General features: G+C 42.2%; 1 protein-coding gene across 2 annotated transcripts; it reads right to left on the bottom strand.

Moving 5' to 3' along the window:
- Window positions 1-1,357: 1,357 nt before the first annotated feature.
- Window positions 1,358-19,843, bottom strand: TGDS (TDP-glucose 4,6-dehydratase). 2 transcript variants are annotated; one of them, XM_058670563.1, is made up of 12 exons: window positions 19,740-19,843; window positions 17,847-17,913; window positions 17,148-17,216; window positions 16,108-16,198; window positions 8,975-9,117; window positions 7,864-7,962; window positions 6,887-6,946; window positions 4,986-5,029; window positions 4,271-4,436; window positions 3,646-3,704; window positions 2,741-2,838; window positions 1,358-1,661 (listed from the first exon to the last, which is right to left on the bottom strand). In XM_058670563.1, the coding sequence occupies exons 1-12, from the start codon at window positions 19,823-19,825 to the stop codon at window positions 1,576-1,578; spliced, it is 1,068 nt and encodes a 355-aa protein (XP_058526546.1). In that variant the 5' UTR covers window positions 19,826-19,843; the 3' UTR covers window positions 1,358-1,575. The 2 variants fall into 2 exon arrangements, with proteins under 2 accessions (XP_058526546.1, XP_058526547.1); XM_058670564.1 differs by having other exon boundaries at window positions 19,736-19,817.
- Window positions 19,844-22,439: the final 2,596 nt, after the last annotated feature.

Genomic DNA, 22,439 nt, shown 5'->3' with positions numbered 1-22,439 from the left:
CAGAGCCACACAGTCAAACCTGTTCTTGGGGCCATGAACAAACTAGCTACTGGCAGCATGCTGAGCTCCCACTGGAATAACCCTTCCTTGAGGAAATCAACAAGTGCCTTAGCAGTAAGTTGACCCACTTGGCCTTTCCATGTTCAAGGCGCCAGCAGGGATTCACCCAGCAGGCCTTTGTGCCCACACTGCCACAGGCAGCACCACGGCACCGTGCTTTCTTCCCTCTGGTATCTTTATAGGCCTCTGCTTCCACAGGATCCAACGGACACATCAGTCCATCCACTCCCCTTCAGTCAGGGCAATGGGTGTCGAGAGGTAACTGCATTTAAAAGGTGAATTAGGACATTTGAATGAAGAGTTACAAAGCCTTCAAATGAAAACCCACACTTTAATAAAGGGCAACTTCACTTGTTTCCCTTTATCAATCTAATACCCATCAGTTAATTTTTCAAATTACAAAAAAATACTCTAGTACAAAGAGAGATTGCAAATGCACAATTTATTTTTTTTTAGAAATTAATTTTTTTTGGAAACTGTTCTTTGCAAGGCAGGGTGACAAAGGGAAAGACAGAGAAGAGGAGAGAAAATGAAAGCTACAGTGAGAGTGATCTCTCGTTTGCTAGTTCACTCCCAAAGTGTCCTCAACAGTTTGGGCTGGGCCAGGCTGCAGCCAGGAGTTAGGGCCTCTCAAGTACTTGGGGCCATCAGCTGCTACCTTCCAGTCTCATTGGCAGGAAGCTGGATCAGAAGAGAGATGGGTCGCAATCCCATCTACCCTGATAAAGGATGCAGCCATCCCAAGAAGTGGCTTAACCCACTGAGCCACAACACCCACCCTTCAAATTTCCTATGGCAAAATAAAAATATATTACTAAGAAAGTCGCATTCTACATTAAATACATTATAACACTGACAATAAATAAAATCATTTTAAACAGCTAGTACATGCTAAGGTTCTGAAATACAGGTTATACATAGGTCAACACCTGATTCTGAAAATATAAAAATTGTACATCCTTCTTTTGAAAAGCATTTAACTTTTCTATTTTAAAAAATTATTAAAAGTTAAAAAAGTGCTAGATATGCTTCCATTTTTATATAGACATGTTTCATTTTTAAAGCAATTATAGCACAAATTCAGACTTGTTTTTAAAAATTAAAAAAGAGTAAATGGGGGTATGAGACACACTCTATATTGCCTTTAAATGAAAATTTGACTTTCTGGGCCCTGGGAATGGCTGGGAAGCCACTGAGTGCACAGCCAACAAGGCTGCTGCCTGCCCCGCGCCGTCACCTGCCTCTGTGTTCAGGAGAGATTACTCTTGGCCTGCTGCATGGGAGAGTCTGTCTCTTCTTCATTTGCAGAGGAAGAACACTCCAGAAAAAACATTTTGATATTGAAATCCTTGCCAACGCTGAAACTCTTCTGAACTGGAATGTCCTGCACTGGATTTGCACCCGGGAAGCCAGGCATCTAATTCCACATGGAAAGGACAATTCATTTTGGTCACTCCGTTTGCTATCATTTCTTGAGGTAGGATAATTTCCTTCTTTGTCTGGAAACTGCCCTGATTATATAAACGACGCCTGTACTGGAAAAGGTTCTAATGCCTTTTCTGCATTCTTCCAGTTATGAAAATTTTCTCTGTACCACTCAACTGATGAAGAAAAGCAAAACACAAAAGTTAAAAATTAAAAACTAAACATCAGTTAACTAACATTTACTGAGTTCCTGTTAAGTACAAAGAATCCTGTCCAACAGCTAGTCACTAGGTGAGGGCTATCCAATGAATGACACAGGCAATTGGATTTTGAATTTATAGTCAAGTTAATCAGAAGACATTTTCCCATCTGAAACATTTAGAATTCAAAATCAACCTTGCTTTTTTTTTTTTTTTTTTGAACTTAAAATTTGCTTCAATGCTTAGCTTGCCGGTATAACTACTTAAGACATTCTGATTTAAAGGATTAAAAGTGGGAGATAAGTCATTGTATTGCTTTTAGAGCTATTTTCTAGAAAAAGGTATAATACATGGTCATATGAGCAAGATATCACTGCACCGAAGGCATAGGGAGATGATGTGAATTTCTCTCCAATAATATATTCTTGTATGTTGCTAAACTACCAGTACACTTAAACTATCATGTTTTAGTAAACAGCTTCAGATGAATTTTCCTCTTAAATGTTGAGCACAAGTATTTTCTATTTCAAGCCCTGAAACACAGCTTTTTTTTCCCTCTGTATGGGTATACGTTTACTCATAAATAGTTCTAAATAAAATTTTAACATACACTTGCAGATTTTACACACACTTTAACAGATTTATTAGCATGCAGTGAATTTGCTGCCCACCACCTTGTCTCAACGCAAAATAACTCAAGATGTTCAGAGACAGTCTGCATTTCAGCAGATCTAAGACGCGCCTACCCTAATGTGGGTCATTATTTCACATGCCAAAAAGAAAGGTCCCGTGAGAATTCCAAAACGTAAGGGGTTATAATATACCTATCTCCCAGGGATGGGAAGAAAGTGAAAAGAAAGCCCTCAGAATCAATGAAATAGGAAAACTTGACCAGAAGGCAGTCTACAAAATTCAGGATGGTTAGGAAATATGGAATGTATTCAACACACGATTCATCACAATATTCGATGGAATGTGCACAGTGTTCTAAAAATAAACTGCTTTTCATTTAAATCTTTCTGAATCTCCCCCCAAACAACCAATTTATAACATACTTGTTTTCTTTATTCCTTCTTCCCAAGGCACTTTAGGTCTCCATCCTAAACCATGTATTTTTTCTGACTTCATCGGATATCTCATGTCATTGGTAGGTCTTAGAAAACAGAGCAGAAATGGCATTATGGATACATATCCAAACTTAAATACTAAGAGACATACTGTGTACCAATAGGTCTTTACCACAGTGCAATTTTTTTCATAACAATATCCTAATGACATGCTTGTCACAGAAAACTTGCAAAATAAAATAAGAATTGGGCTTGGCAGCGTGGCCTAGTGGCTAAGGTCCTCGCCTTGATCCCATATGGCCGCTGGTTCTAATCCCGGCAGCTCCACTTCCTCTCTATCTCTCCTCCTCTCAGTATATCTGACTTTGTAATAAAAATAAAATAAATCTTTAAAAAATAAATAAATAAATAAAATAAAATAAGAATCTGCAGCTTCTGACACCTACTCCTCCCTGTGGCTTATCCGGATCTTTCTTTGAGCCGTAAGCTAGGTGTGAGGATCAGTGACTGGCATCCGGAAGGCCCTTCATGAATGTCTGATAAATGAAGACATGAATACATACAACTTTATGAGAACTTTTCTGTGCCAGCACCTGGATCACGTACTTTTTATACATTATAATTAACCCTGAAAAACTTTTATAGGCAAGAAATTATTAACCCTATTTCACAATGGAGAAAATCTCAGGCTTAGAAAAGGTTAATAACTTTCTTTAAGTCACTTATAATAAGTAATAGTGCTACCTAACCCATACGGTGTTCATAATTAGGAAAGAAATGTATTACCAAAACATTTGAAAGAGATAAACGATTCCAGGTAAGTCTATATAATTTAGTTTTATAACTACTGATGGTTTCACAATCCTTCTCCAATGTTGTAACTTGTTACTCACCTATCATTAACATAATCAACCCAATTTTCCGTTTCAGAGTCTGAATTGGTCTCTTTGATCTGTCAAAATGGAAAAGGTTTTGAGTCAAACTATAAAATGAGACCAGAGAATAATAATGTCACTTAAAGCTGGTTAAAAAAAACCCACAAGAACAACAACTGCCTCAAAGTGTAGGAGACAGCTAAAGTGAGCATCATTTTTGTCACCTAAATTCCATCTGAGGCTAAGAAAGAATATACAATGCATAAAATGTAGGAAAACATGAATTTCTCAACTTTTCGTTACCTATTTGGGTCCCTCTTCTAGCAAACTCTTACACATATAACTTATGTTCCCTAAAGTAAGACTTCATAACCATACTTATTTTACATAGGGATAGCACTGTTTCTTGATGCTAGGACACACAATTATGTATCTTCTGAAACTGAAATAATTTCTCTCTGGTATGTTTTACAATTAGAATATTAACAATTAAGCAGAATAAGTGATACAACTTCAAGACACATATGGTACACTCAATTATGAACTTCATTTCTTACGCATTTACTTTTAAATTAAGTAAGCTATACTCTTGATATAGACTAAATTAGTCACAATTCTAAAAGGAACAGAAGAAATAACACACCAGTTGTATTAGTTCTTTGGCAAGCTGGACGACTGACATTTCAAAATTAGTTCCAATGTTGTAAATTTCTCCCGGTTTTCCCTTTTGGAGGACAGTGAGAAATGCTTCTACTACATCAGCAGCATAAAGAAAATTTCTTCTTTGAAGCCCTGATCCATGAATGCAGCTAAAAAGAGTAAACAAAGGAGAATCACGACATGTTAAAGGGAGACCTCTTCCACAGCAGCATAAAGCAATGACCCATACAACTCCAGAAAAGTCACTGCCCAAGGGTTCCAGAAATCTCTGACTGAAAACCCAAATTCTGCTATCTCCACAGGCTGAGGATGTTCAGTGAGAATTAGCAAACACATGTGACCTCTGAGAAATGTTTACTCATTGATTTTATCCATGAATCCATTACTGCAAGAGAAATACATCCTTTGATAAAGTCAAGTTACATAGACACAGATTCCCATGCTACAGCTCAAAGTTCTAGGATAGGTCATTTAAGAGCTGAATTGATCTTGGTAAGTAAATTACAATGATGAATTATACAGTATAATCTTTTTGAAAACCATGACACCACATGAAGAAGAGTTTCTTAAATTTGGTGAAACATGGAGGCCAATGGCCTTCAACTGTTAGGTTTCTCATTATCAGGAAAGGTTGTCACCCAGTTCCACCAAAGACACGCCAGAAAAGCATAAAGGCATCAAGAGAAATAACAACATACCATTTCCTGTTGTGCTGAAGTAGAGATATGAATTTTGGAATAACCTAAAAGAATATTTAAATACCATTTTAGACTTTGCAAGTGAACTCATTAATATGAATCCTAACGCCGCACAGGATCAAAAAATTAATATACAAATAGATAAATTTAAATTCTTCTACTAAGAGTCCATGAGGAACATACTCTTCAGTAAACAAAAGGAATCTAGGATAGTGTTGTTGCTCACACAGGCAGTTATCCTAAGATAAAACAGGATGCTTAGTGAAATAAGCCAGTCCCCAAAAGACAAACACCATGTATTCTCTGATCTGTGGTAACTAATACAGAATACAAAAAGAAAAATGTAGTCTACATAAACTAGATTGGCATGTCAAAATTTGATCATTGTTTACAGCTTTATTTTTCTACTTGGTATTTGTTGAATTTTTATAGCTAAGCCTGCAATTGTGAAGTGAACTCAAAGTATGTAACTGTAAAAATTAAGAAAGGGGCCTAGCGACATGGCCTAGCGGCTAAAGTCCTCGCCTTGAACGCCCCAGGATTCCATATGGGCGCCGGTTCTAATCCCGGCAGCTCCACTTCCCATCCAGCTCCCTGCTTGTGGTCTGGGAAAGCAGTCAAGGATGGCCCAAAACCTTGGGATCCTGCACCAGCGTGTGGGAGACCTGGAGGAAGTTCCTGGCTCCTGGCTCCGGACTGACACAGCACTGGCTGTTGTGGTCACTTGGGGAGTGAATCATCACATGGAACATCTTCCTCTCTATTTCTCCTCCTCTCTGTATATCTGACTTTGTAATAAAAATAAATAAATCTTTAAAAAAATTAAGAAAAAAAAGAAGAAGAAGAGTAGGAGGGTGGGCGGGCAACGTAGGCAGGAGGGAGGGTATGGTGGTAAGTACCATTATATTTCTAAATCTGTAATAAGTTTACCACCTTATGTTACTAATTTAAAATAAAAAACAGTCATGGAAACATGCAGGTGCCCTCATCCTCGTTTTCTCATCAGAGTTTATCTTTGTGTGGAGTTCAGACAGGCAGGAAGCCTATCTTATTATTGCTTTGCATATAAGCACATACTTATTAAATGCTGGTGCAAGCTATACAAAAATTTTCCTTGAATTTACAAAAGTTACTAAATCTATAATAACCGTGTTAAGGATACTCTGAAAACGAAGCAAAAAAGCTATTAATACCATCATCCATTCTATGGCCCTCTCCCTTGGGCAAACACAGTGATAGAACCAGCTGGCAAGTGAAAACCAGGCTCCAAATTTAGGCAGAAGAGGCAACAGTTACGGAAAATTGAACTTAATGATACAGAACCAACGTGCAGGCATTTTACACTTTTTAATTACATTTCCTTATTCACTACTTATTTGTTTCTGGAAGATATTTAAGCCTACAATAACAAAATGAGTTGGGGCACAGTAAAACAGCTGGTAGCAAGTCAGGCCAAGTCTAAGCCTCACGCATCTCTGTCTCACCAGCTTTTCGTTACTTTCTTCTTTTCACTTTCACTTGTGTCTTCCTGTCTTTGCTGACATGAATCAGTCTGACTGCAAACCCGGAGCTCTGGCTGCACTGGCAGAGGCAAGCATCTTCCACAGTGTGCTAAGGCCCAGGGAAACACATTACTTTTCATTGACAATGAAAAGTTTCACTAACTTAAGGACAATGATCATCAAAGAGCCTAAATAAAGTCACATCAGTTGGTGTGAGGCTGAGACTTCAACTCAAGTCCTCCAACTAAGTATTGGAATTTGGATATGGCCTTTGCAATGGTTTATCATTATGTATAAATATAACATGAATTATTTTTGAACAAAACTCAAGAGAAATTATTTTAAATGATGAGATGTTACTGTCACTAAGACCCCTACACATTCAGAAGTGAAATTTACCTTCTCTGGATACTGATGTGGTCCATAAACGTTACTGCTTCTTGTGATGACAACTGGAAACTTCAAGAGTATTCAACATTAAGGCAATGGAAAGATCTGGTAACACTGAGTATTTCAAAGATAAGCACATTTTCAAAGACAAACATCTCTGTCTAGATAATTCTATATTTCAAGCCTTAAGAGATTTTTTTCTTAATGTTAGGCTCCTCGAAACACTGGACAGGATGGGCTTGAGGGAAGAGTCTCATTGGACAAGGGGAGGATCACCGTCGGAGGATGCAGGCTCCAGAGTCTGCCAGTGGAGCACTCAGGACCTGCCCACTTGACTACACCAGACATCATCTCCAGGATTTTGCATCTGGTTAGATACAAAACTCCAGATGGGCCATCTCCACTGTCTTAATGCTTAAAAATGAAGAGTTTCCACAAAGGGGGACAGGGACAGTGTTACTGGGACACGAAAGGCAAAGAAATCATCAAGAAATCGATGGTGTGCCTTCCTGACCCATCCCTAGTAACTCACCAAGACAGTGAGGAGCCAAATGTAAGGGATATGGGTTTAAGGCTCCTACAGTGACCAGAGAGGAAAGTCTACACTCCCGCTGCACCCCTGCTACACTCCCACCGCACCCCTGCTGCCGAGAAGAACCAAGAGAGCTGCATCATGCAGAGGGAAGCACAGGCCAGCAGAGAGAGCCTGTCTTCTCTCTCTTCCCCTAATGCTCCATCGCAGGATGCCAACAGGGTTTCTCACTATAGTTGTAACACTTTACCTCTCACTGGCAAAGGAAATGCATATATTAAAGCTATGCCTTGGGTGGGTCTTTGTGCACACAATACACAAGATTCATTATTCACATTCTTTAACACATGACATTTCTCCCTCAGTTTGTGTCTTTTACTCTAAACATGAATGTTGACTCCGGGTTTAACACTTAGAGGAACGTGGCTCCAGAGTGACTGAGACCCCATCTTACCTTGTAGCGTTCCCAGTAGGACTGCAGAAAGCACTCGGCAGCCGCTTTGGATGATGCATACGGGTTTGTGGGTTGCTTGGGAGAGGACTCATCGAATTCCTGATTTTCAGAAAACAAATTTGAAAAACTATCATGTAAACTTTGTAAGTAGGAATATCAGAAAGCATATTACAAACTTGAAATGTCAATCCCCACATTTTAAAAGTCATTAAATGACCCCTCTGTGCCTGACATTTTTCAAAGCACTTGTGCTAACTTCTCCAATGCTCACAACAACCCTACAGGGTGGGCACAGAGGGCACCAAGTGCAAAGACCTTGAGTCTGAAAGGTCCCCAGAGGAATCCCAAGCAGGTTCTGTGAAGAGACAAAGGGCAGGTGCGACCAGAGGGCAGCAGGGAGGCCAGGGCCTGTCAAACAGCAGAGCCACAGGGGGAAGGGCCCCCAGCAGGGCCTGAGTGCAATAAGGCCGTGATACTGTCTACTTCTCAGCACTGGCTGGCAGTGCCTAGCAGGTGGGAAGGAAGCTGTTATCCAATAAAAGCTGCGAGGAGGGCAGTCGGAGGCTGCTGCTTCTGGAAAGCAGAGGTTGAGCAGAAACAGTCAGGGTCTGTTTCTCCCTGGTCTGGTGAACTCTGATTTTTTTTTTTTTTCAGAGTGTGTGTGACGCAGTAAAATGAAGAAAATATTTACAAATAAAATAAATAAAACAAAATGAGGTCACTGCATACTGTCAAAATTAGAGGCTGGAGAAGGGAACCATCTTTCTGGGGACAAAATCTAGTGTTCATGATTTGGATTTCTACAACAACGTCACACTCCCTCTTTGACAGGCCCATGTACTTTCCTCACCGGAAGAGAAAAGCGGTGCCACCTGACTGATCGGTGCATTGCTCTGTGGGAGTGAGGTCCATCTTCGTAAGAGGAAGAAGGCAGGAAGTCTGCTGCTTTCCTGCCAACCTGTCTGCTGAGGCTTAACTGCTGCTGAGACTGGGCTGTCATTTCCCACGGCGGGCAGCATCAGTGGATCGGGACAGAAAACAGACAAACGTTCTGGACAGCACCAGTGTGGGTAAGAAGGCAGATCTGCTTCCTGACCCGAGCTGCTCTTACCTTGTCAAGGCTCCCACCATACACCTCATCTGTGCTGACATAAATAAATTTTTCCACTCCGGCTTCATGAGCAGCACTGACCAGCACGTGAGTGCCATAGACATTAACATACGTGAACTCAAAAGCGCGCACAAACGAAAGATCTACAAAGCAAGAGGACAAAGAGAATGAGTCTGCCTGGGGAACAAAGGAAGGAAAGTGCTATGCATTTCCTTTATGGCAATAATTTTAGGAAAAAAATACACATAACCTTCGATCATATCTTTCAATCTAAATCACAAAGTGTATGTAAATTTCTAGAACCCTGAAAACTGTCAATGCCAAATTCATAGAAACTTAATTTTTTTTTTAAAGATTTATTTTATTTTTATTACAAAGTCAGATATACTGAGAGGAGGAGAGATAGAGAGGAAGTGGAGCTGCTGGGATTAGAACCAGCGGCCATATGGAATCAAGGCAAGGACCTTAGCCACTAGGCCACGCTGCCGAGCCCGAAACTTAATTTTTTATTCTAAAAAAATAATAATAAACAGGGCCTGGCACAATGGCTAATCTTCCAACTCCAAGCACCGGGTTCTCATATGGGCGCCAGTTCATGTCCTGACTGCTCCACTTCCCATCCAGCTCCCTACTTGTGGCTTGGGAAAGCAGCAAGGACAGCTCAAGTCCTTTGGACCCTGAAACCATGTGGGCGATCCAGAGGAGGCTCCTGGCTCCTGGCTTCAGATTAGCTCAGTTCCAGCTATTGCAGTCATTTGAGGAGTGAACCAGTGGATGGAAAATCTTTCTGTCTCACATTCATTTTGTCTGTCTGCCTCTCAAGTAAAACCTTTAAAAAAGAAGAAAATAAAAATGATATGCCTATATTTAAAATGTTATTAAATTTTTAAAAAGCAATTTGAAACTACTAAGTTCTGATATTAGAAAGCTAAGCTTTTCAGATCAAAAGTGCTGGGTAAATTATTAACAAATAAACTCACTTCAAAAGAACTCTACCTTTCTAGCCATGAAAGTGCAGGGAGTATAGAGGCATTTCTTTTTTTCATTTTGGAAGATGTATTTATTTTAATTGGAAAGGCAGATTTATAGAAAGAAGGAGAGACAGTAAGATCGTCCATCCACTGGTTCACTCTGCAATGGCTGCAACAACTAGAGCTGAGCTGATCCAAAGCCAGGGGCCAGGAGATTCTTCAAAGTTTCCCATGCAGGTACAGAAGCCCAAGGACTAAGGCTCTCACCCAATGCATTCCCAGGCCATTAGCACAGAGCTGGATCTGAAGTGGAGCAGCCAGAACACGAATTGGCTCCCATATGGATTAGCCTGCCATGCAACCACACTAGTCCCTGCAGGAGACTTTCTTAGCTCACAATTCAGAAGCAGATAAGGGAAGAGACTGAAAATGTTTACTATACAAAAATACTTGCAAAGTTAGCCAAATAAAAACAAATTATAAACAAAATCACACGACAAACTGGAAAATATCTTATCAGATTAATCTCCTTAATCTACAAATAGCTTCTAAAACATAACCCTTCCCCCAATAAAAAACTCTCTAGAGAGAGACATAAATAGTAGTCACTTAAACAAGGAAAACACAAGTTAAAAATTCCAAGATACCACCTGCTGCTTAGCACACTGGCAAAAATTTTAAAACTTGATAATATGGGAGTTGGCAATATGGTATAATAGGTTAAACTACCACCAGCATCCCATATGAGTACTGGTTCAGCTCCCTGCTAATGTGCCCCAAGTACCTGGGCAATGCGACCCAATAGGAGACACACAGTTCTTGGTTCCTATCTTTAGCCCGGCCCAGCAGGGACAACTGCAGTTACTGGGAGTGAACCAGAGAACGGAAGATCTCTGAATCTTTCAGCTCTGCCTTTCACATACATACACACACATACAGAAATCTGCAAAACAAAGAGCAAATAAAGATGTGTATTGTTTGAGAAGGCCAGTAAGACTGTTGTAACTGCTTTTTTTTTTTTTTAAGCTAGACCCTAAAATTAAAAAATATAAAATTTTCTTTAGGACTCTTTCTTTTCAAAGATTTATTTTTTACACATGGAAAGGCAAATTTACCAACAGGAGAGACAGAAAGATCTTCTATCCACTGGTTCACTCCCCAAGTGGTTGTAACGGCTGCAGCTGAGCTGATCCAAAGCCAGGAGCCAGGAGTTTCTTCCTGATCTCCCATGTTGGTTCAGAGTCCCAAGGCTTTTGCGGCCATCCTCTGCTGCTTTCCCAAGTCACAAGCAGGGAGTTGTACAGGAAGTGGAGCAGCTGGGACATGACCCAGTGCCCATATGCAATCCTGGCAGTCGCAAGGTGAGGATTTAGCAACTAGGCACTGGACCCAGAGTTATCTAGAGGACTCTTAAGCAAACAGACCAACATAGAAATATTTCCTATTTCTATCAACTGAAAAAGCTTGGAAGAAATGTTCAATCAGTAGCAGTGGACCATTAGTGTGGATTCTAAATACCATTTCCCACTCAAAAAGAACTAAGGAGAAAGGGTTGATTCAGAGCTTAGGAAGAAACACTAACGATAAGCCTAGAACATATTGTGTTCTTACTACACATAGTAAGATGGCAGAAATAAATCCAAACATAGCAACAAGCTAAAGCCAGAGGGGAATATTAAACACAACTACTATAATGTCAACAAGGACCCAGGAAGAAGCTAGAAGAGGCTGTTTAAGAAAATTGAAGAGGCTAGGAAACCAACTCACTGTAACAGAATTTAGGAGATAAATAATAAAAAGAATCAGAATTAAACCTGGCTCTTCTGTAGGCATAAATGATGTCACTAAAATATAGCTTTGCAAATCTCTAATATCCCAGAATATTAGCAATGTAAAATAGTAATGATGGCTAGTGGGAATGGGAACCAAAACAAGACAGAATTCCAGGTAAATATGAATAGATGTGGCAATGGATAAATGTGGCTAAAGTGCACGACCCAAGATCGGAGCAAATGTTTTGTTGGACTTTAAACTTTGCTAAATCATTACACATGTGCAGTCTGTAGGAAACCATGTAAAGAATGAAGACAGCTTATGTAAGTTCCAAATGAGCACAAGAAAGAGGATACGAGAAAGGCCTCAGCTGAGTCTTGGATAAAATAAGCAATAATTTAAAAATAAAAAAGGAACTAAATTACAAAGACAAGGAAGAATTTTTTTTTTTAAATCAAAAAGCAAGCAAGGGAACAGAACAGCATATGAGGAAATGATAGAAATACATAGAACATATCAACAAACTCAAATGTAAAGGTAGCCATCAAGGATGGTCTGGGATGGTTTAAAAAAAAACTCCAACTACATGTTGCTTACAGGGCATGTGGCTAAACTCTGAAGCTAGAGAAAATTTGTAATAAAAGGATTTTGAAAGACATATAATGAAAACACTAATCAAAAAGAAAGTGATAGTTATATTAATGCCAATCAAATTCAAGAGAGTACATGTTAGGCCCGGTGGGGTAGCCTAGTGGCTAAATCCCTGCCTTGCATGAACTGGGATCCCACATAGGCACTGGTTCGTTTCTCCGCTGCTCCACTTCCCATCTACCTCCCTGTTTGTGACCAGGGAAAGCAGTCAAGGACGGCCCAAAGCCTTGGGGCCCTGCACCCGTGGGAGACCAGAAAGCAGCTCCTGGTTCCTTGCTTCAGAACGGCTCAGCTCCAGCTGTTGCTGCAACCTGGGGAGTGAACCAGTTGAGAGAAGATCTTTCTGTCTCTCCTTCTCTCTGAAAGCCAAAAAAAATCTTAAAAAAAAAAAATACTACCTCTTAAGATAGTACACATCACCAAGGAAGAAACATATTACATGAATAAAATGTTTCATTCACCAGAAATAATCAAGAGTTTTACAGAAAATGCTTAACCAACTTAAGTACAAAGAACAGTGATTTCAAAATTTGCACAGTAACATTCTTTTCAAAGCCCATAATATTGCTCAGAAAGCAATTATCCAAAGATCCAAAAGCAAACTGCAGCACAAAGGACTAGAATTATACAGTATGTTATCGAGTCATCTAGGCTAGATATCAACGGCAAAAAGAAAATTCACACAGTTGGAAATATTTGTATGTTAGTGTAACCCATGAATTAAAGAAAAAAATCAGAGTCCTAAAAACAAGAGATAACAAAAACAACTTAAAATAACTTGTGGAATTCAAATAAAGCAGCACTCCAAAGTAAATTTAAAGCCTAGGGAATGGGCATTGCGGCACTGTGGGTAAAGCCTCAACTAGTATGAGCAAGCCACATGGGTGCAGGGCTATCCTGGCTGCCTGCTCTGCTTCCAATCCAGCTCCCGCTGCTGGCCTAGGAAAGCAGCAGCAGAAGGTCCAAGTGCTTGACCCTTGCCGCCCACATGGAGACCTGGATTTAGCCCCTGGCTTCAGCCAGGTCCACCCATGACAACAGCAGCCATTCCGGGAGTGAAGCAGTGGATAGAGGATCTCTTCTCTCTGTGTGCCTCCTTCTCTGTAACTCTGAGCTTCAAATAAACAAAACAATCTCTAAGATATAGGTGGGTTTTCTTTGTTGGTACCAAGAAGTAAAAAGTGACAGTAATGAAGAGAGCGGGATATTGATAAGGACAGAAAAAAACCGACAGAATAGAGTAGAGCCCCAGAAGAGAGGCAGACACACTGGACATATGCTTCATGACAAGGTGGCTTTGTGGAAAGGCCAGATCTTTTCACTCAGTGACGTGATATAGATGATATAGATGGAGGGAAGAATATGAGAATATGTCTGTGACCTGGAGGTAGGAGAAGCGATCTTAGGCTGTTTACCAAGAGCACCATCCTTATTTAAAAAAAAGAAAAAAAAGGCAATAGGGTCCAGCATTTAAAGGTACAGGCACAGTAGTTACAGCCACGCCTGCAATGACAGCATTCCATACGGGCGCTGGTTCCAGGCCTGGTAGCTCTACTTCCTATCCAGCTCCCTGCTAATGGCCTCAGAGAAGCAGAGGAAAGATGGTTCAAGGGGACCTGGCACCCACATGAGACACCCTTACGAAGTTCCTGGCTCCTGGCTTTGGACTGGCCCTTTCCTGGCCATTGTGGCCATCTGGAGAGCGGACGGTCTCCCTCTCCCTCTCTGTGGGGCTCTGATTTTCAAACAAGTAAGTGTTTTTTAAAAAGAAGAAAAATGGTTGATAAACTGAGCAGCACTGAGATGAAGACAATTCACCAATCACAAGTCACCATTCAGAAATGTGAAATGGCAAGTTTTAGATTACAGGAAGGTAATTGCAAAAGGTGCAAATCAACAAGAGACTCGCAATGATCTCTGAGGAAGAATCCAGCAACCCCATTAAAAAGACGAAAAAGGTCAAGAAACTTTTAGAGGATGTACCAATAACAAAGGAAGATAACCCAACACACAAATGCTCAGTAATAATAGGAAAAAGAAAAAGCTCAGGAGACTGGTAGCAGCAATCATCGGCAAGTCATTCATAAACAGCTCACTGGGGAACACAAATGCTCTATTACTGGCCAAGTTAAAGGATTTGCTCTTCCAGACAGGAAGTAACTGTTTGTCCACACAGTGTGTAACAAGCACAGAGATAAATGCAAAGAACAGAGAAAGAGAAACACATGTTAGGATACTTGATACATGCCAACAGAAGAAACAGGTAAACTTTCAATAAATAGTATAGGAATACTTGATATTCACATGGAAAAAATTAAATTGGCCCCCTATCTCACAGTATATATAGAAATAAACTTCAGATGGGTAAAAATCTAAAAGAAAAAGGTAAAACAGCATTGGAGAAAGTCTTCATAATTTCAAAGTAGGAAAGAATTTCAAAACAGAAAAGCACTGGAACACAAGGAAAAGACATGAACTCAACTACAGTACAATTAAGAACACCAGGTCACGAGCCGTGGTGCAGCACGTTAAATCACCACCTGGGATGTCCAACATTCATATGGGATCAGTAGTTCAAGTCTCCTCTGTTCTGTTTCTGACCCAGTTTCCTGCTACTCTGCCAAGGTGCTAGCAGATGAAGGCTCCCACGTGGGAGACCCAGGTGATTTCCTGGTTGTTTTGAGCATGGCCTAACCCTCGCAGTTATAACCATTTGGGAATGAGTCAGCAGGTGGAAGGTCTCGCTTTCCCTGTCTCTCCCCACCTTCCAAATAAATAAACATCTTTAAAGTAATATGAATGAATCAAAACACACTGCCAAAAAGCTGACAAGCCTGAGCAGAAAAAGATATTTGTGATACATATAATGAAACAGAGCTAGTATCTACTTGTCTTCATTTTTCTTATTGAAACTTCTCTTTTCAAGAGGATAAACAACCCAGTTCAAAAACAGGGAAATACTCCAACAGGCATTTTGCAAAAAGAGTTCAAGTTACTAAATTAAAGAGATCAATCTTGGGGGATACAGGCTGATCAGCTGCCCATGGCACCAGCATCCCATGAGTCCCCGTTTGAGTCCTGACTGCTCCACTTTCAATCCAGTTCACTCCTTATAGTCTCAAAAGGTAGCCACTGGCTCCCACCAGTTCTGGCTAGTATGACCATATGAGGAGTAAGCCAGTGGATGGAAGATCTCTCTGTCTTCCTTTCTGTAACTCTGACTTTTAAATTAAATCTTCAAAATAAATGAATAAAAAAAAATTAAAGTATTCAATCTTGTCAGTAATCAGGGACAATATAAATGACAAACATAACAGAGATCACTACATAGTGATTGGCAAAAATGGAAAAATTGGACAAAACTAAACTTTGGTGCAATCCAGAGCAATAGGAAGTCACACACTCCTGGACTAACATAATTACTTTGGGAAATAGCCTGACATTATCTCAATATCGAAACATACAGGTCTTGTAACCCTAATTATAGATCCAACAGTAGTGTACTGATTTGTGCAATGCCACAGGAATAACAATGTTCAGGGTAGCAGGGTTCAAAACTGTCGAAAACTGTAAAGAACTCAAAAGTCCAACAAAAGAAAATCACATCAAGGGACCTCCTCCCTCAGAGCCACATGAAGTGTCTATTTATCCGGCCCATTCCTGGACTTCGGATTTAGACGCACGAGCCACTGTGGGCAACAGAGGAAGCTACCAATCAGGACACAAAATAATGCTTACCTACATGTGTTTGTGCAGCAAAATGCAGTACTATGTCTATTTTCTCTTTGTCAAAAAGCCGTTTCACAAAGTGAGAATCACATATGTCACCCTATGGGAAAAGCAGCCACGAATGTGAGGAGTCACCGTGCGCCCTTACGATCCTTTTGCCACAGTCCTCTCCCTCCCCAGCACCCAGCTTAACAGAGCATCTTCAAAGTTTAATCACGTGACCAAGAACACATGGTGAAGGTGTGCTTCTCCAGCCTCCCATGGTATTAAGAGGCTGAATTCATATTATTTTTGCAAGTAAATATAAAACAGTGTTTTATTGAGAACCAACTACTTCTAAACACCAAGCTAATTTTTGCATATAATTCTTGCCAACTTATGAGCAGCATATTAGTTGGGAAAGTTTTTAACGCTTCAAAACACTTTTACTACAGAAATATATTTAAAGTAAATTTAATAACTGGAATGACATTTTGAAAATATATTTGTCACAACTAAGTAAAAATGCTGGTACTTTTAATGTTTATATGTGCATTTAATTACTTTACAAATATACATTCTCAACAATCCTTTTGTAAATTAACAATTTATGCAGAAAGAATCATGAAACGGTTGCTTAATGTGTTTTTGTTTTGTTTTTAAGTTTTGTGGTTAGAAGAGTTACAGGTGTGGGTGCTGTGGCATAGCTGGTTACACCGCCAGGCTTGGTGTTGGGTAAAGTCCCAGCTGGGTCACGTCTGCTCTAGTTCCCTGCTCATGTGCCTGAACGGGCAACGCAATTTGGCCCAAGGGATTCTCCTGCCACCCATGGAGACCAGGACAGAGTTCCTGGCTCCTGGCTTCAGCCTGGCCCAGCCCTGCTTGTCCCAGCCATTTTGGTAGTAAATCAACAGATTTCTCTTTTTGTCTCTCTGTGTATAAAATTATCTGTTCTTTCTAAAGGTCTTTAATAAGTGTGCCTTCCACGTTTATATTATACAAGTTTACAAAGTAAAGTTTATAAAGATCTTCTAAACGGACTGAAGAAGCACAGTATAGTTATTCCGTACCTGTATAAATTTGTAGTTCAGTTTGTGAGAAATGGTTTCAAGATTTTTCAAGCTTGCACAGTAATCCAGCTTAATAAAATATGAGAGCATGGAGGTGAGGCCACACAAAAATAATAACACTAACTTTTCCCACAAAAATACCATTTCAAACACAATAAATGTTAATAACTGTTTACAAGAACATGTTCCTTCTATTTACATATTTTAAGTTTCTGATATCTTAAGAGTAAAAAAACAAGAAACGTTGCTACTTTCTCAAAATACATATACACAAATTTTTGTAAACTTCTGCTTTAAAAAATTGTACCTGACATAGGTGACTAGAAAAATTTACAATTTCTTACAGAAAAGGAATTGGTGGCTGAAACAATTACAACATTAGAAAATTAAAGTATCCCAAGACCAAAAAAAATCAGTAATCACACTATACTAAATACTGAATTTATAAAGGATGAGATTTTCTTTCGATAAAAATGTAGCATTTAAACCCACTACTTTATGTACTACTATAATAAATGAAGCTTTCAGAAGATTTTACATAAGACAAAATGCATCATGAGCACATGGTTATACAGTTCCCCGTGTTGCTAAAGTCAGTAAGTAAAAAGTAAAATATAAACAGGATTTCAGTAGTTTGAAATAATTTAACTGAATTAAAACCCAATTTCAGCACATGAAACTCACTTTTATAAAACTCACCTTGTCCAGATTTATGATCATATAATTTGGATAATCTTCTACTAAGGAGAGGATGACATGTGACGCACTAGGAGGAAGAGAACATATAAATGTTAAGACAGGAATCTCCCTCAACTTTTTAATGTTTTGCTAAACTGCCAATTACCTGGAAATTATCCAAAGATAGCTTTAAATCTTGCCAAGATAACAGAAACAACACAACTATACCCTACACACACACACACACACACACACACACACTTTCTCTTCAACAGACTTATCAAGAGTATCTATTGGCAAAATCTTACACTTCCTTTACACCATATAGAAGAGGGAATTTACTGGTTCTGGGTAAAAGGAGAAAAACTCAGCCAGACGGTGTTCTTCATGTCTGCCTCTAGCGTGAGAAAAAGTACGACGGTGGTGCAATGGGCAAAAACACAACCATACTAAAACATGTGCCTTTTTAGGAGATGCAGCTAAAATTACGTAAAAATTAATTGAGTATAAGCACATTCAGTTGGTCTGTCCATAATTTCCACAACTGATTCCTCTTGGTAGGGGAACTGGGTGGTATAAACCAGACTCTTCCGTAGAGTGGGAGGGTCTCCAAGGTCAAAGTCTGCTGAAACCACCCTAAGACACGTGTCTGTAGTGAACCCTGGCTTGAGGTGACCCAGCAAGGAAGCAGAGTGTGTTCATTCATTAGATCTTTTAGAAACACACAGGTAAAACAAGGGGCTCGGGAGACCAAGGGCAAACAGTGTCGAGTTAGGAAAGTAGTCGTGCTTGGCAGCTCTTCCACATCCCCGCTCCGCCTCTTCCCGGCCACGTTTGGTCCGCTCATCAACTGGTCCATTAACCTAAGTGACTGTTGGGTTAGAAGGGCTGATTTGACCTGCTAACTGGCAATTAACCAGACCCTCCAATTCACGTTCCTTCTTTTTAGACAGGGGGTTTCCTGCGGGCAGGGAGTTTTCTGTTTATTAGTCACATGGTTCATAAAACAGCCCACGTATTCTCACACGTCTCCGCCTTTGGGGAGCTTACATTCCAGGCGAGGACGTAGGCAGTCCACAGGTAAACTCACATCTGCCAGGGAAATTCAGGTGGGGGCTCAGCGTGTTAGCTGGGTGGCAGCTGGTGTAGACGGTCAGGTAAGGCCTGTCTGGGGAGCTGGTAACGTGAATCAAGGCGTGAACTAAGGGGTGCAAACAGTCCCATCGGTAACTGCGGAAAGCGAGCACTGGCCCCTCAAACTGAGAGTTAAAGCTAAACAGGTGTGGGCAGCAGATGGAATCGGGACGTCTGGCTGGAAACATGGGACTGAGTGTGAGTCCTTCGCGTCGGAGAAGAAAGCGCCAATGCAGTCATCTACCCACCCACAGGATCTTAGGTTCCTTAGGCAACAGCGACTATGGAAGAAGGAGGCAGGAGGCCACGGCCAGGGTCCCGGTGAGGAGGGCTGGGGTGCAAGAGCCAAGTGCGAGTGGCCAGAGGGGCTTGCTGCCTGTGAGTGCGAGTACAGGCATCAGGAGCCTCGCACGGATCCCAGCTTCCTAAGGCGCGCCCTACACTAATCCGCGTGTGGTTTCTCTGGGTGTTGACGTATCACGCCCTGCGTCAGGAGCAGGGGGTCCCCTGGCCAGGAAGCCCACTGGAAGGTCGTGCCCCAGAGAGAGAGGGCAGGCGGGGAGGACCCGCGGCCAGGTAGCACTGGACGGCAGCACAGCCCTCAGGGGTCCGGAGGAAGGCCGTCTTCGCAGGCCGGGGGGTGGGGGGTGAGGGGAGAATGGCTCTGCTCGATTTAGGACCCCCTGTCCACCCCAGCCACCCTCGGCAAGATCTGGCGAGCAGAGGGAAGGGGTGGGCATTCCTCGGAGCCCCTGCTCAGCCCTTGGAGCTGTTACCTACATGAAACCAGCGCCCCCGGTCACCAGGACCCGCTTCGCAAAGCTGCCGGGCCGACCCAGGGGTTCCGCCCGGCCCGCCGCCGACATCTCCCGGCACTGTAAAGCGCAGGGTCCGGCGCCGCCGGGAAGCGCCACCGCGACCTTTTGCGACGGGCCTCCCTCCCCCTACACGTCACTCGGGAAGTCGGCGCTGGCTTCCGGAGAGCGGCGCGCCCCGCCCTCGGCTGGGAGGGAGCTCTGCTCATGCGCGAGTGCGCTCGGCTCCGGGAGCCAGGGAGGCCAGGAGGGCAGGAGGGGGTCGCTGGGGCAGGGCATCTGGAACGTGTTCCCGACAGGTGTCACCAGCAGCAGTTAGGCTTTGTTCCCTAGGACGCCAGAGTTAGGAATGAGCGCCTGATTGTACTGGAGCTGAGAACGGGAGGGCAATTTTCTTTCGGCAGACTGTGGAGATGCAGTCAGCTTTTGCAACGTGCAGTTGGTAGCATCAGACAGCTCTGGCTGCTGCCAGTCGTGATGATGTTGCCTTTGCAGCCTGTCCTGTTATTCTCCCCATTCACTTTGCCCTAATCTCCCACTCCTTGCTGCACCCACCTGTTGGCCAGGCACACTGAGTCTCTAGGGTGTGGACGCCCCTTCCCCAGGCATCCCCCTCGTTCTTCCCCTTCCTTCCTCTTAAGTTCTCGGCTTGAACGTCATCCTCTTAGAGGCTCCTTCCTTCATAATTACAGAGAAAATGGAAGCGTCTCCCCAACCCTGCCAGACACCCTAGGTTTCATTTTTAATAACACTCATGAAATCCTCATTGATGATATTGCTCCCCACAGTTCCGTGGGAGTCTTCGTTTCCTTCTGTTGTCACAAGCCCCAAAGACCAGGCCTGGCATAGTGTAAACCACTCAGTACTATTCAGCAGAAGAATTCAAATCTGCCCCCACACCCGTATGCTTTGGTGAAGCCTAAAACAAATGCTAATAACGGGTCTGCTCGAGGTGTCGCCTACTACAGCCCTCCTGGGTGGCTAAGTGGCCACGTACATGAAATCTCAAATATGCACACGTTGAGACCTGCAAATTCCAAGATGTGTAATAGAGATCATTCATTGCTAAATTGCAGGTAATAATAATAAATAGACCACCTAAGGATGTGTTATATCTTCTAACTTCTAAAACATCATAGACCTCTAAAAATAATGTACCAACATGGAGTGAGGACTGACATATATTGTATTGTAATGTACCCTTATTCCTTTTTTCCAGGCCACCTGGCCTTTTACATGTCCTCAAGTTAACCCATGGTTCCCAGCCAGGCCACAGGATGAGCACTGACCCACCCTAGGATTACAGAAAGCCTCTTCCTTTGCTTTTAGATTGAACCAAGGTTCTGGTAAGGTCTATTGCTCTTTGACATCTGAGCTCCTACACATCTGGCTTTGTTAGTGATGATGTTCTTCCAAAAGGTGTCTCTTCAAGACAATAAGACCACCATGGCACAACAGCTGAGCGTCTGCTTGCAATGCTCACCTTTCCTGTGAACGACGAAGCTAGTCCCAGCTGCTCTACTCCCTGGGCAGACCTCAGAACCTCTAGTGGGGCTCTCAAGTCCCCAACTATTGACACTTCTGTTTTACTCCTGCTCAACCAGAGGTACTGAACATTTGGTATCTGCTAGGAGACACTCCCTCAAGACTTCTTTTTCTACACTGTGAAGTCTGTTGTGAAAACTTGCCTGTGTTATAAAAGCTCATTGGATGAAATAATCTACATGTTTATTTATGAAATAATTTTGACCTCCTGGTTGCATCAAGATGAGCACAGTCTGTCCATCGGGCACTTACTGCGCAACGTAGGCTTCGCAGAAATTCACAGCGACAGTTGACTGTTGGTCGTGATAACTGGCCTGGTAGGGGAATCAACGGATCTCAGTGCCGGGGCATCTAGACAGATGCACAGATATGAGTCTTTTATGTTGCGAAAGAGGAGAGTAACTGGAAAAACGTGGACAGAGCCCATCCTGCCAGAAGGTTCTGCCAGTGATAAGGGCCTAGAGCCAGAAACTTGAGGTGTTCAGTGAATTCACAGCGGTAACGTTGGGGGGTTTGTACTCCAGGCAACAGAGCAGGCTTCAAGGGAAAGCGATTCCGACATAGTCCTGCGCCTCTCGGGCCAATCAGCACCGAGACTGGAAATGGGCGAGTTGTCATAGGCTCAGTAGGTGATGGAGTGAATAACCTTCCTGCCCTTGCCCCAGAGGAACGCACCACCCTTGTCCTTGAACTGATGAGGGGGTAGTTAAGAATGCACTGTCATTCAAGAAGACAAGGAAAAGGATGGTTCTGGGTGCCCAGGTGAGTGGAGCGTGAACTTTGGACTTGGTAAGCGTCTATCAGATACTGAAGCAGGTATGTCCAATATTCAGTGTACAAGCACTGAGGAAAAGCTGAGTAAGAACCCGGTTCTTGGTTGGAGGGAGTTTCCCTCAGAATCAGACACGGTCCCGTTAAGCTTGACGCGGTTAGTTCTGAAATCCACACAGCACGCAACGCCACGCAAAGGCCTGGCGCACCGGGCCAGCGCGTCTGCGCACGCGCCCCAACAGGACGCGCCGGGCCTCCTGGGCGCCCGATCCTTTCTCCGTAACCAGAAGCGACATCCTCCCGATTCTCCGGGAACCAGCCCAAACGCTGGGATGCGACGGGACGCGTG

The sequence above is a fragment of the Ochotona princeps genome, chromosome 12 (genome assembly GCF_030435755.1).
Source record: "Ochotona princeps isolate mOchPri1 chromosome 12, mOchPri1.hap1, whole genome shotgun sequence".
Classification (NCBI taxonomy): Eukaryota; Metazoa; Chordata; class Mammalia; order Lagomorpha; family Ochotonidae; genus Ochotona; species Ochotona princeps.
The sequence above is the reverse complement of the archived record's forward strand: the minus strand, read 5'-3'. Positions and strand labels throughout refer to the sequence as shown.